The sequence below is a fragment of the Ornithorhynchus anatinus genome, chromosome 11, assembly GCF_004115215.2.
Source record: "Ornithorhynchus anatinus isolate Pmale09 chromosome 11, mOrnAna1.pri.v4, whole genome shotgun sequence".
Lineage (NCBI taxonomy): Eukaryota > Metazoa > Chordata > Mammalia > Monotremata > Ornithorhynchidae > Ornithorhynchus > Ornithorhynchus anatinus.
In genome coordinates, this window is record NC_041738.1 from 11,000,177 (window position 1) to 11,014,839 (window position 14,663).

Sequence of the window (14,663 nt, forward strand, 5' to 3'; positions counted from 1 at the left end):
AAAGCATGCGCTAAGCAAATCTCAGAGTTTGGGCTTTCTCTCCAGGCGGTGGGGGCTGAGGCTCTGAGACTCTGGGGTTCGGTTTGGGTCCTGGATGGTTGGTGGAAGGGGGGCTCTCTAATGTGGAATGAAGGCTTTTCCTGGGAAATTGCAGCAATCTGGCTGGGGAACTTGGGATTGTTTTGCCTCTATGTGGAGGGAGGCACCCAGCTCCTTTCTCTCATTCTGAAGGAGCCATGGCGTTATCTGTGACTCAGACAGCTGCTCTTCAGCCCGAATACCAGGCAAAGCTGATCTGCTCTTTGCTGAATGGAATCAAAAAGCAGGCCTCAAGGATTGACCATCCCCTACCCCCAGCCCTTCAGTCCTTCTCTTTCTCTAATAGCTCTTGGCCTGGCTTTGGGAGTGTGGGAAGTAGTCATTTTGGGCACTACCTTGGTTTCCTCTTCTGTTCAAAGGGTGACGTGTGCTTCCCTGAAATTGTCCAAGGGAAAGGTATCTGGGCAGAGTGTGTGCTTAGGGTCAGGGGGGGTGGGGGGCTCTGAGGCCGTTCAGGGGCAAAGCAATGTCCAGGAAGAGACTGCTGGCCAGATGACTGAGTGGATCTCTCTCCTGAGAGCCAGAGATCAGAGCAACACGGCTTCCTAAATTCCTAGGCTAAAACCCTGACTAGCTGAGCCCCCCACTGGCTCCCAGGGGAGCCCCCAACTCCCCAGCCTCCCTAGTTTCTCTCCTCCTGCTCTGACTACAGCAACATGTCCAAGGATAAGATGGTTTTCACGCTTGTTTCTTCCCAAACCTCCTCCCTCTCTCATTCCCTATCCTTTTTCCCATCCTCCCCTCACTTCCTCTGCCCCTCCTTTCCTCTTGAACCTACCTCCCTTCCATCTTATCCTTCATCTTCCCTCTCTCCTCCTTTCTTGCCTCTCTCCCTGGCCCCCGCCGTTTCCCCGACCTGCATCCCTCCTCACTCCCCGCTCCGCTCCAGGTAAACTCGGTGGGCAGGACTCCTTTGAGAGCGTGGAGAGCTACGACAGCTGTGATCGGCTCACCCAGTCCTGGAGCAGTCAGTCATCCTTCAACAGCCTCCAGCGGGTCCCCTCGTATGACAGCTTCGACTCCGAGGACTACCCAGCCGCCCTGCCCAGCCACAAACCCAAGGGCACCTTCAAGGACTATGTGCGTGACCGGGCCGACCTCAACAAGGACAAGCCGGTCATCCCAGCCGCCGCCCTGGCCGGCTACACAGGTAGGTTCCCGCCGGCTGTCACGCACCATCTCATCCCTGAAGGGTCGGAGTTTAGGTTTCTGAGACTTGCCGGCTTCTGGATCTCAGTTCTCTGAGCAGGAGCTGTCGGCCTTCTCTAGCCCGCAGTTCTCGGTCTACCCACCCAGTGCCAGCTGGGATGTGCCTGAGACCCTGTTGGAGGTCTGTTCTGAGTGGGAAACCTCAGCCTCCAAATGCTCACAGAATCGTGGCCTCTGTGATGGCAGCTCTCTGCCTTCCGGTTAACCTAGTGCCAGCTGAGACATACCCAGGACTCTTTTGGAGGTCTATGGGACTGTCCTTTCTGTGGTCTCTTCTTGTGCAACAACTCACTCCAACCCTGTGAGAGGTCCCAGTTCTCCCACCAGGTGCGCTTTGTCCTAGCTTCTCCCAGGGCATAGGCTGGAAGAGCAGAATCCGCACCTGGTTTAGAGAGGGAAGGGATCTGTGACCACCCACACAGCAAATCAGCTTGATTCAGCCAGGGTCCACTCCTGACCTTGTGTTTGGCCTGGTGCTGGTCAGTGGGGTGGGGAGGCCAGGAGCAAGGTGCCTTGTGGGAAAAAGCCATGGAGAGGACTGTCAGTGAAGCCCAAAGCCCAACATCAGATCATCCTCAAGGACTGTCACTCTGAAGTAATAATAATAATGATTATGGCATTTGTTGAACACTTACTATGTGCGAAGCACTGTTCTAAGCACTGGGGTAGATACAAGGTATAATCAGGTTTTCCCACGTGGGGCTCACAGTATTAATCTCCATTTTACAGATGAGGTAAATGAGCCACAGAGAAGTTAAGTGACTTGCCCAAGGTCACACAGCAGACAAGTGGCATAGCCGGGATTAGAACCCATGTCCTCTGACTCCCAAGCCCACGCTCTTTCCACTAAGCCACACTGCTTCTCCCTTCGAAGATTTGGGGCATCTTGCTTGAGTCTGGGCCAGAGAACCTCAATGTTTAAATGACCATCCTGTACCACTGCCCAAAGGAGACACAAGAATTCATCCAACTATTTCTGAAAAAGTGATCCTCTTATGGTGATATTAAGGAAGATGGGAGTTGGGATGATTTAGGTTTGAAAACTCAACCGGCGGTGACTGGCTTCTTCTGGGTGACTGTGGCTATAAGGGGCTGGCCCCAGAGTCCCAGGAGTTTGTGCTCCTTCTCAGGGAGAGCTGAGGGGAAGCCTGTGGTTGCTCAGACCAGCTAATGGGCTGGTAGTCTGGCTCAGCACCGTTGACTGAGGAACTGGACGTGTTGGGTCACTAACCGAGTAGTGAGGCCCTCTGGACAACAGTGGGAATTCCTCTGCAAGGGGAGGTTTTTAGGCCGATAGTGTATGAGATGGAAAGGAAGGCTAGGCTCTGCCTTCGCTACCATCACACTGTGGGCAGGATCAGGGAGGCTCAGCCTTCACCACTATCAGTCTGCGGGTGGGATGGGGGAGGCTCTGCCTTCACCACCAATAATCTGTGAGAGTGGTCAGGGAGGCTTTGCCTACACTGTCCGTTGCCTGGGTCAGGGAGGCTCCACCTTCACCACCATCAATCTGTTGGCAGGGTCAGGAAGGCTCCACCTTTGCCTCCATAAAACCATGGGTAGGGCCGAGGAGGCTCCGCCTTTACCACCATCAGCCTGCAGATGGGAGGCCTAGCAGTGACCCTGGACCTGACCATTGGAGACAGGCCACTAAAATAGAGCCGAGAGGCCGGGAGCTTGGTGAACGTGGTGACCAAGGCCTCTCGACTCCCGGCAGGTGATGGAGGCCTGTCCTGAGGTGATTAGGGTTAGGAGCCCACCCGGTCCCTGGTCTTGATCTGCCCCTGGATCCCGGGGCTGGGGGCAAAGAACAGGAATCTAATCCTGGCTCTACCACTTGCCTGATGTGGGCCCTTAAGCCAGTTGCTTCGCTCTCTGCGCCTCAGTTTCATCTTTAAAATGAGGATTCAGTACTTGTTCTCCATGACCTTTAGACTATGAGCCTGACCCTGTGGGACAGCAACTAAGTTTGACCTGATGATTTCGTCTCTACCTCAGTGCTTAGTATCATCCTTGGAACATAGTAAGTTCTTAACAAATACCATGATTGTTATGATTATTATTATTATTGGTCTGTCAGCACCAAGCAGCCCCTTCAGCTCCCTGGGGAGCAAGCTGGGGACTGAGCTGATTGTGGGCAGGGAAAGTGTCTACCAACTCTGTTTGTACTTTCCCAAGTGCTTAGTATAGTGCTCTGCCCACAATAAGTACTTCATAAATACCATTGATTGACTGATTAATTGATTGAGAACCTGGAGGTTGACTCCCCAGGGATGGGGTAAGGATTTGCTTTCTGTTCCTAGAACCCTTTGCTCCTAACCTCCATTCCCCCTCCCTCCACTTCTTCTTCCTGAGGTACCAGACATTGGTGCTAACTTTTTATTGCAAGTGCAGGAGCTCAAGTCAGGCACAGATTTTAGTGGGGATGAGGACCAAGAGCAAACAAGTCAAAGGTCGCCATCTTGGGCCTTCTCAGACCTGATGGGAACCTGTCAGGTCTTGTCAGATTGCTGGAAGGAACAAGGTGGGGAGTCCAGTTCTCACCACCATGGGCACCATCACTCCCCTCGCTCTCTAGGAGGGGGCACCAGTGGTACTTCCCTTACCACACAGAATGTCTCTGTGAGATGGCTGTGGTAAGGCAGAGGAAGTCCTGGCTCCAATCACTTGTGTCAAGCTCCCCAGGCTCAGGCATACAGCAAAGGAAGCCCTGGTCCCTGATGAGAATAGGGAACCCCTGGCAAGCTGAGGGGAAATACCCGATTACCCCAACTAGATGGAGAATCCAACTCACGGCCATTGCTTTCAAAGATGGACTCAGAAACTCAGGGGCACTCCCCTCCTCCTCCCATCTCCCTGCCATCCAGTCCCAAGCATTTCAGCTGCCAGCATGGAAATCGGTTAGACGCTGCATTTTCGTGTTCTCTTGCGCTGTTAAATTCTTCCTTCAAAGATAAGAAAATTGCATCTCCCCTCCCTGGGCTCCCATGGCAACGTGTTAAATTAGGTCAAGATGTGGGGGCTGATAACATGACATGAAACGCTGCCTGTTCGCTGAGTTAAGAAGACATCAAATGCAACGCTGGCTTCCGCCAAAATTTACCTTCGTACCTTACTGTGAGCTGCTTACGGTTATCAGCCTGATATCATCAGAGCGTTCCACTTCTCTTGTGCTAAAGCACACCACCAACACCTCCCCGCTCGATTACAAAACAGTTTTAAACTGAAGCGGAGTTTTCTAATCCTTGTGTTGGCCTAGGAAAAGCCGTCCAAGGACTGTGAGGTGGGTTGGGGCATTTCTGGGTCACTTGGGTCTTCCGAGCTTTTCATTCGTTCATTCGATAGTATTTATTGAGCACTTACTATGTGCAGAGCACTGTACTAAATGCTTGGAATGAACAAGTCGGCAACAGATAGAGACAGTCCCTGCCCTTTGACGGGCTTACAGTCTAATCGGGGGAGACAGGCAGACAAGAACAATAGCAATAAATAGAGTCAAGAGCTTCAGGAGAAAGGGCAGGGTTGGGAGTGAGCAGCGACTCCCCATTCTCCAATGATCAAGCTGAGGATCGGTGAGACGTTTCACCCTAATCCACTCAGCTAGACCAGGTAGAGGAAGGATTTCTGACTCCTAGGTCCCTTTCAACCTAAGCATGTTTTCCCAACTGGATTCAATCGATCAATCAATCATAGTTATTGAGCACCTTTCTGTGTTTCAGAGCATCGTACTTGGAAGAGTGCAGTTGTACTAACAAGCATGGTCCCTGCTCTCAGAGAATTTACAGTATATGGGCAAAGATGCAGTCAGGGAAACTCATTGGGGACATTGTAGCTGGTCCATAAATGAATCTCCCCACTGCCACACCAACATTGGTCAATGGGGGAGGCTATGGAAGGAGGGTTTTTTTCCTCTGCTCCAGACCCTCATCACTCTGAATTGCCTCTATCTGAATCCCACCACTCCTTCACCTTCGCCTGTAAGCCCCCCAACGATGTGGCCACAACCTCATTCCACATACTTTTTTCACCGAGCCTAGAGCTGGCATGGTAGCACCCCTGCTACAGAGACAAGGGGAAAATTCCCATTGCGGGCAGGGATCGCATCCACTAGCTCTGTTGTAATGTACTCTCCTCAGTGCTTAGTACAGTGCTCTGCACAGAGTAAGCACTCAATAAATACCATTTATTGATTTCAGCTGTGAAGCTGCAGGGCTGAGGGAGGGTCTGATTTTTCCTGAGGGGTGAGTTTGTCTAACCATAAGAATAATAACTATGGTATTTGTCAGGTAGTTAGTTTGTCAGCACTTAGTAAAGTGCCTGGCACATAGTAAGCGCTTAAGAAATACCATAATTGTTATGACTATGTGTCAGCCACTGGGATAGGTACAATATAAGCAGATCGATCACAGTTCCTGTCCCCTGTGGGGCTCCCAGTGTAAGGGGGAGGGAGAACAGGTGTCTTAACCCCATTTTACAGAAGAAAAAACAAGACTCAGAGAGGACAAGTGACTTGTCCAAGGTCACACATCAGGCCGGTGGTGGAGCAGGGAATAGAACATAGGTCTCTTGACTCCCAGTCCTGAGCTCTTTCTTCTAGGCCATGCTGAACAGACACCCTTCTTCTCATACTAAAAGAATCAGTCAATCCAAAATGGTTGGGTCCAGAGACCAAAGGCTAAGCAAGAGAAGCAGTGTGGCCTAATGGAAAGATCACAGGTCTGGGAGTCAGAGGACCTGGGTTCTAATGCCCATCCCACTACTCATCTGCTGTGTGACCTCAGGCAAGTCACCTCTGTGTGCCTCAGTTCCCTCATCTGCAAAGTAGGGATTCAAGCTATGTTTTCCCTCCTACTTAGACTGTGAGCCCCATGTGGGACTTGATAATCTTGTATCCACTCCAGAGCTTAGTACAGTCTTTGACACATAGTAAACGCTTAACAAATACCACAATTATGATTATTAAGCAGAGGGTCACCCTGGTAGAGAGAGAGCGGGGTAGGCTTTGTTGCTTGTCCTTCAGTTCCACTGTCTTCTGGCCAGATCTGGTGGTGTCAAGTCAGGGGAGAGATGAGGATGGAGAGACCCATTGTCTGATTCCCTGGCCCAATGGCCCAATGCTCCCAGCCATCTGTTTGTTACCTCTCTGGCAACTGTCCAGGAGGCAGGGGGCAGAATGGAAATACTGAGGCTCGGAGAGGGCCAGCAGCCTCCCCAAGCCCAGAACGGCCCAGAATCCCAACTTGCAGCTGAGTTCTAGGAATCAGGAAGCCCCATGCAGAGCTTCTGCTGAAACAGGTCATTGAGAGAAAAAAACACCCTGACAGTTGAAGGGTGAGTTTTTCAAGTGCTCTGATTCAGAGCGAAACCCAAAATTTGGCTACATTATCAGAAAGCAGCCGTTTCTGAAGCAAAGTCGGGTGGAGACCGAGTCTACGCTCCAGGCTGGGGCCCCTCAATCACTCAATAGCATTTATTGAGCACTTAGTGTGCACGTAGCACTGTATTAAGAGCTTGGGAAAGTACAGTATAACAGGGTTGGTAGACATGTTCCCTGCCCACAGCCAACCTATAATCTAGAGTAGGATAAGCACCTGCTGCCCGGGAGAGAGGGCCACAAATCCAAGCATGGGGGATAACGGTGTCAGGGCAGACTGCAGCAGGAGCAAGGGCTGCAGGAAGGGCATTTCCCATACCCCAGAAACCCTTGGTCACAATCACAGCTATGACGCCCTTTGACCTCGGGGGCTTTTGCCTTGAAGGGTCCCAGGAGGTAGTTCTCATGAGCCGAGCTATTCCCATGAGTGGCAGCTCCGAGACACCTGGCCAGGAGAAATCTGTCTTCACCTGGGGGTTTGTCAGTCACCCCTTTCCGCTCTCCCACCCTCCAGGGTAACACCTTGTGGGGGAAGGGGATCAACTTCTCCCTTATCAGGACAGCATGGAGGGCAACATCAGGACTCTGGACAAGTGGGGTGACTGACCCCTTGGGTGGAGTCTAAGCCTCACTGACCTTCTCATGGGATGGGAAGAAAGGATGTGTTTTTGGCGGTGAGGGAGAGGATGGCGCTGCAGGCTCTGCCTCAGGCAACATGAGCCGCCGGCCGGTCAGCCGCAGAAGGATCTCTCTGCCGGATGGTCCATGTTGAGCTGGCTCTGGTCTTGGGCCGGGTCCTGGGGGTAGAGATGCTGAGGTTGGGTGCACTGAAAATTGGAGAACAGTCGGTTGGGACAGCTGCCAGGCCGTGAAATGGCGGAGGCCTCGTTGAGTCATTTGAAATTGGCCTGGACCCAGTAACACCTCCCTCCCCTCCCCCACCTCTCCCTCTTGCCTCACTCAACGAGGGGACGATGTCTGACTGGCCAGCTCCACCACGGTGGGAAGGACGCTCACAGAAAGGCGGTTCAGCTGAGCCTCTTCCGGGGTTTGAGCAAGCAGCGGCGCAAGGCCCAGCGGGCAGCCTTGGCTTACCCAGGGCCGATTAGCTGCCTGGAACTTTAAGTGCCAGCCTGGCCCAGAGAAGGAAACTCCCGGCTTTTCCTGAGTGGAAGCGGGGCAGAGAGCCAAGTGCTCCCTTGGCCCATTCCCGTGGGCTGCTAGCCTGAGTCAGACCCATAAGAAGGAGCGGGAGGCCCCCCGGACCTGTGATTTCAGATTGGGACAACAGAGAGTGAAAGTCCCCAAGCTGTTTCGATGTGAAAATTGAAACCGGACGAGGCGGGCTGGTGTCTGAGTGGCTCCCGCTGCCTCCACCAGCATGGGGGACAGTGGACCCAGGATGGGCATGGGCAAGCAGGAAGCCGAGGCCATTCTCTGAGGTATCAGCAGGCTGGACCTCCCATTACTGAGTCTCCCCAGGGCCTGGGGTCCACATTGCAGTGTATGTTTGGTTCTCTCAACACTGCCCAGAGACAGTGACACCTCATTCATGTTGCCCCTGGCACTGTCCTTCTCATCCCTAGTAATGAGACTAGCGAGGAAGCCATGAGCTACCATCCCCAGGCATCCAGATCTCAGAACTCCAGTGGTTAGATGGGTGGCCACAGGCTCACAGCTTGAAGCTGGGGTGGGAGTCCCATTCAGTCTTGTCGCTCCCAGGGATTTCATCCCCGATTTACCGCTAGAGAGCCTGAGGTCTAGAGGAGGCAGAGGCTCTTGAAGGGCAGCTCTCCCTCCTGTCTTCTCAAGCCTGACCCATTCCTCAGTCAGTGGCCCTCCCCTGGCAGCTATGCCAGGGCCTCTCTCCAGGGCCGACCTCCCGCTTCCCTCCACCATTGGGGATGGTGGCACAGAAGCCCACTTCCTGCTGGCACTGTCTCTCTGGGAAAGCACTGGGCTTGGGCGCTAGCTTGGGCCCAGCCAGGATGGGTTTGTGGGATCCCTGCCTCAAGAACTTCAGGGCCTGCCTGTTGCTTTAAAGGTGCAACCCTGGGCTCCTGCTTTCTTGTACACATTCACACACGTGAACATACACAGGCACAAACACACACATACATGTACACAAACAAACATGCATACATACACTGTGCGCATACACATATATACCCAGGTGCACACGAATACTTATATGCGCTTATATATTTACAACCACACCCGCACAGGCACATATCCATGCACGTGCATGCCCAGCAAAAGCAGCTGTGAGGAGTTGGGTGGAAACTGTTGTCTGCTGGGTTGGCCTTGGGCGGTCACAAGCCCTGGGCAGTCCCTGAGCAGGGTGTCCGGGCACAGTACGGTACTGGGAAGGCCGGACCGGAGCCCTCGCTGCCTTCAGCTTCCTTTGCCTGCCGCTTGGAGATCAGATCCTTAGACTGCCACTCACACACCCCTAAATGTCTCAAAGAGTGAGAGGGAGAGAGACAGAGACAGAGAGCAGGCAGAGTGCCAGCGGGCTCCGGGAGCAGCGGGGCTGTTTTTTGTCCCTGGAACGTATTGTTCCTCCCAGAGTAAGGTGCACAAAGGTAAAGAGTAACTCTCTGAAGCCCTCTTTCCGGCCCTAACAGCAGTCATTACAGAATGCCTATGTGTCCAAAGCGTTTCCTTTGGGGCCTCATCTTCTCCTGAAATTGAGAATGGGGTACTATGGACCCTTTTTGAAGATAGAGAAGCTGAGGCCTAGAGGAGTGAAGTGATTTTCCCAGGGAGACAGGCCCCATCAGGAGTAGAGCTGAAACTAGCACTTGGGTCTCCTGACTTCCATCATCATCATCACTATCATCAGCAGCAGATATCAAGCATCGTTGGGTTGCCCAGCCCTGGTCCAGACATTTGAGAACAGGCAACCAAAGGAAGAAACATGGGGTCTGCCCTCAAGAGCCTCCCATTCTAACAGTGGCAGGGAGACACACGGGCAGAAGGATTAAAATCAGTAAGAAACAATGTCGGCAATAAGCGGGCAGACACTTGGATGCTGAGGTGGTTGTTGGGGTGACATGACCAGGAAGGAAGGAGTTCATCAGGGAAGGCCTCCTGGAGGAGAAGGAGGAGTAAGAGAAGGTAAAGGAGAAGGGGACACATTTGTAGTTGATTTTGAAGTCTGGGGGAGATGTGTTTGAGCAGGGAGCGGGGGAGGTTCATGGCAGGAGAAGAGGATCGAGTGATGGGTTCGAGATTGGAGAACCAAGAGGCCATCACAGGAGAGGTAGGGAACAGGGAGGACAGGAAGAAGGAGGCAGGTGGTGTAGAGTTTATGTTAGAAGAACTGAGGAACTACTGCCCATTTTCAAGTCGAGGAGTGAGGTGTTCAAAAAAGATGACTCCCTTCTAGATTGTAAACTCCTTGTAGGCAGGGAACTGGATTGTATTTTACTACCCAAGTATTTAGTACAGTGTTCTGCACACAATAAGCAATCAGTGAATTCCACTGATTGTATGTGGTTTGTAGGAAGGTCTGAAGAGGGGTGAGGCTGGAGGCAGGAGGCCAATAAGGAGGCAGGTACAGTGATCCAGTTTGAACCATGGAGGTGTAGAGGAAGGGCCAGTAGAGGGTTTAGAGCCAGAACAAATGTGGGAGATGAAAGCCAGACATGGGTTGAAGATGACACTTACTTTGTGGGTCCCTGAGGCAGAAAGGATGATGATATGTTAAGAGGAGAAAGTTTAAGAGGATAGAATGAGTTCCATTTTGGCCAGATTTAATTTAAGGTACCCAGCAGGTAGGGAGTTGTCAAAGGCAAAACGCCACTGGGTGCTGAGAGATCTCTGTCCGATCTGGTTGTTTTGTATCTACGCCAACACTTAACATGGTCCTTAGCACATAGTAGATGCTTAATAAATGCCATCATTTGTGATTGTAAAGCTGTTGGGAGATTGGAGGTAGTGGATTTGGGATTATCTGCATTGAGCTGGTACCTGAAGCCAAAGAAGTGCATGAGCCCCCACGAGAGAGAGAGAAAATTCTTTTCTGGTTGCGAGGACCCTCAAGGGTGACCTTCAGAGAATCCTCAGAGGCCTTGGTGGAGGACCACACCTGCCTGGGAGATGATGATTTTCGGGACCGAAAGGGTGGTCAAGGACTGACAGCAGCCTAGATTGTTAGCTCATCCTCGAAACTAAACTAGCTGTGGGAAGGGAATGTGCTACTGACTCTCTTGTATTGCACTCTCCCGAGGGCTTAGTAAACAGTAAGTGCTCAATAAATACAACTGATTTATTAATTGGAAGTAGAATCACCCTCTGGTGTCCTGCAGATCCAAGACTGAGGCTGATGCTTCCATAAGCAAACAAACTCTCTCTCTGCCACCACGGGCTGGCCAGAATATCGAGCTCTCTCCTCTCTTGAGCTCATCGCACAAGTGAGATAGGCAGGAAGTGCCCACCCTAGGCAGAGGGAAGGTAGGGTTGCCTAATGGATGGAGCACAGGGCTAGTCTCCCAAATGCTTAATACAGTGCTCTGTACAAAATAAACACTCAAAAAATACGATCCATTGATTGAATGTGAGTCAGGAGACCCAAATTCAAGTTCCAATTTGGCTGCCAGCCTACCGGCTGACCCTTGGTTAAGTCACTTAACCTCTCTGGGCCTCAGTTTCCCCACCTGTAAAAAGGGGATAAGATCCCTGCTCTCTCTCCCTCTTAGTCCCTCACAGGACTATATCTGATTCAATCATCTTGTATCCCTCCAAGCATTTAGCACTGGGCATTGGTTCAGAGCAAGCTCATGATAGATTTGAGTGAAGAGGGTCTTTGGCTTCACTGTATTGCTCTTACCCATGTGGAGAGGGAAGCTGGGCAGGGCTGTTCCTGGGTCTTGGGGCCACCTGGCAGATGTGTGAAGACAGCAGCAAAATTAGCTGCCGGCACGGCTGGCTGCCCGACCATGAGGGTTTCGTAGGTTAAAATAAAATGCAGTCTTCACCCTGCTTGCCTCCTCTGAGGCAACTAGCTCTTTGACAAGGTGACCTGTGAGCCCGGAAACCTGCAGGGTGTGGCCGTTTTGCATTCTGGGTTAGAACCCCAGAGACTAGGCCCTGGGATTGTCGAGAGCTTTGTCCTCTCATTGGAAGCTACAGAGTTAGAGTGATCAGGGGCAGATTGCTGGTGCAGTGGAGGAGAGGACCCTTCCTCAGAGGCGGATGCGTGGGAGAAACAAGAGGGGTCCCCTTGCATGCTTTCCTGAAATACCTTCTATGCCCTTTGCCTTGTGAGACCCTGGCCCTCAATGTCTGGGGTCCTCACCTCCAGAGTGTGGACTTCCAGAGTCCCACCATGCCTCAGTCAGGTGGGGAGAAGAGAGGTGGAAGGACTGAAGGAAAAACTGATCTGAGATCATCTACCTCCTGAGGCTGGTAGGAAGCCTCCCCCCAGGAGAATAAGGAGAAGGAGAATAAGGAGGAGGAGGAGGAGGCAGTACAGGTCGAGGAGGAGATGGGCTGCCACTAGAGCCTGCATGACTCTGGGGCAGGCTAGTCTGTGCTCAGCTGTGAACCCAGGTCCCAGAAGGGGTGAGGAGAGCCTGCTGCAATTTTTGCCTGTTGGAACGGGTGGGACCAAGGCAGAAGAAGTGGGGAGAAGGTCTGAGAGAATCCATTTTGAGGCATGGGGAGTTTGGGAGGTAGGATATGAGGTCAATCAGAACAGAGGAGCCAGATAGTGTGATTTACGTCCTTGTGAGCTTCTTGTGCTCCATTCACCCAGTTCTCATCAGCCAAATGGGGAATTAATCCAGCTAGGAATTTGCAGGGTGGGACAAAAGGAGTTTCCCAGGAAAACCCAGATCCGGGTGGGTGGGTGGGAAGGAGAAGCCCCTGGAGCAATCGGTGCATAGGAGACTGTGAGGGTGATGACCATTTCTCCAAGTCCACCAGCCCTTCAGTGTCTGACTTGTGCTGGGGCAGGACTGGGCGGGGACACTGACCAGTGTGGTCGGAGTTGACCGGGGGGAAGGTGCTGCCCCACTGGGATGTGGAGAGCAGCCTCTGTCATCTGCCCACTGATGACTGGGACTCAAGAGGGCCTGTGAGCTCAGGGCCTAGCTTGAGCGGTAGCCAGTCGTCGGATTCTTGTAGTCAGAATGACCTGCGTTCTAATCCCGGCTCTGCCACTTATCTGCTGAGTGACCTTGGACAAATCACTTCACTTCTCTGTGTCTCAGTTCCCTCATCTGTAAAATGGGGAATAAGACTGTGAGCCCCACATGGGACAGGGACTGTGTCCAATCTGATGAACTTCTATCTACCACAGTTCTTAGAACATTACATGGCACATAATGAGTGCTTAGCAAATTCAACAGTCATCATTATTATTATTATTCCATTGGGCTTCTTGCATACAGAGGGGCCGTGAGGCTTCAATGTATCTGATGCTTCCTCTCCCTTCTCCCTGCTCTTGTCCCCTCACCCCGCTCCTCTCCCCATCCCATTTCCCACCCTTCTCCCCCTCATTTACAGGGGGAAAATCTGGGGCAGCGATGCTGGGGGCTGTCCGGATGTTTGATCCTCAGTCCACTTGGGACTCTCGCTTCTGGTGGCTTCCCCAAGGGGAGGGAGCCCCAGAAACCAAGGGTCAGAGTGGTCACAGCAGATGTGTGACTGTGTGTGTGTGTGCACACGTGCGCTCAATTTGTGTGACTGTCTGTGTATGTGCACGTGTGCATACCCGGGCCTGTGCCCCCTGGCCGGCGGTTTCCCTCCAACAGGGTCCTCAGTGTCCGGGCGCCCCCCGCTCAGACTTGAGAAGCATTTTTTCCCAGTGAGGCCACTGAATTCTTGCTGCGTGACCCTGCGGAGCAGCCGGGTGAAGGAGCCCCTTGACTGGTGTGGCCCAGACAGCGACCCCATTGTGAGCCACCCTGACTGGCCCCGTTCTTAGCAGGGTCCCTCTCCCCCTTCCCCCACTCCCTTCCCATCTCCGGGGCAGAGGCCACCGGGCCCCCGGGAAGCTGCAGGCTTCCGGAGATATGCCGGGCGGGGAGGTGGGGCGAGGGCTGCTGGCCGGCCATGGTGAGGACCATTCACCTCTCAGGGAGAGGGGGGCAGGGGGTGGGGCAGGGGCCGCTGGTCGGCCTTGGTGGGGACCCTTCACCTCTCGGGAAGCGGGGGGGCAAGTGTGCATTGAGGTGGGGCCTGGGGGTGTGGCCACTGGTGGCTGCAGGTTGCAAGGTGAGTGTTGGGGCCTGGGGTGGGGCTTGGGTGTCTGGGGGGAGATGGGGTGTGGGGGGCCTTACCCAGCGGTATCTCTGCTGTTTCAATAATTATAATAATAATGATAATATAAATAGTAATAATAATAAGTATGGTATTTGTGAAGCTCTTAGTATGTGTCAGGCACTGCACTAAGCACTGGGGGAGATACAAGCAAATCATGTTGGATATAGTACCTGTCCCACATCAGGCTCCCAGTCTTAATCTCCATTTTACAGATGAGATAACTGAAGCCCAGAGATGTGAAGTGACTTGCCCAAGGTCACACAACAGACAAGTGGCAGAGCAGGGATTAGAACCCAGGTCTCCTGACTTCTAGTCTTATGCACTTTCCACTAAGCCACATTGCTTCTCATTTTCTGTTTTCTCACGGCCGCCACTCCTGACCAGATTGGGCAGGGCCCATGGCAGTATCCTGAGGCCTGGATAGTGCTGAGATGGGCCCTCTTGGAATAAATTACCGCCAGAACCGGAAAGGGAGACAGCCTGGTTTAGTGGAATGAGTGCGAGACCGCCAATTAAAGTTTAGCCCCAGCTCTTCCACTGACCTGCTGTGTGGTCTTGGGCAAGTCACTTAACTTCTCTGGGCCTCAGGACCCCCTGTCTGCAAAATGGGCATAAAATACTTGCACTCCCTCTTGTACTGTGAGCCCTGAAAGGGACTCTCCAATCTGCTTATCTTGCCTCTCACCCAGCAGATAGCACAGTGCTTAGC

The 14,663-nt window shown here is 52.6% G+C and overlaps 1 protein-coding gene across 4 annotated transcripts in view; it reads left to right on the plus strand.

The window, feature by feature from the left end:
- Positions 1-14,663, plus strand: part of ETS1 (ETS proto-oncogene 1, transcription factor) — a 162,424-nt gene that overhangs the window by 141,336 nt on the left and 6,425 nt on the right. For 2 of the 4 annotated variants that reach the window (XM_029075405.2, XM_029075407.2), the window contains one exon: positions 989-1,249. The exons of the other annotated variants lie outside the window; for them this stretch is intronic. In XM_029075405.2, the coding sequence (XP_028931238.1) occupies positions 989-1,249 (261 nt within the window). The remainder of the gene's footprint in view (positions 1-988; positions 1,250-14,663) is intronic. 4 annotated transcript variants of the gene reach the window in all.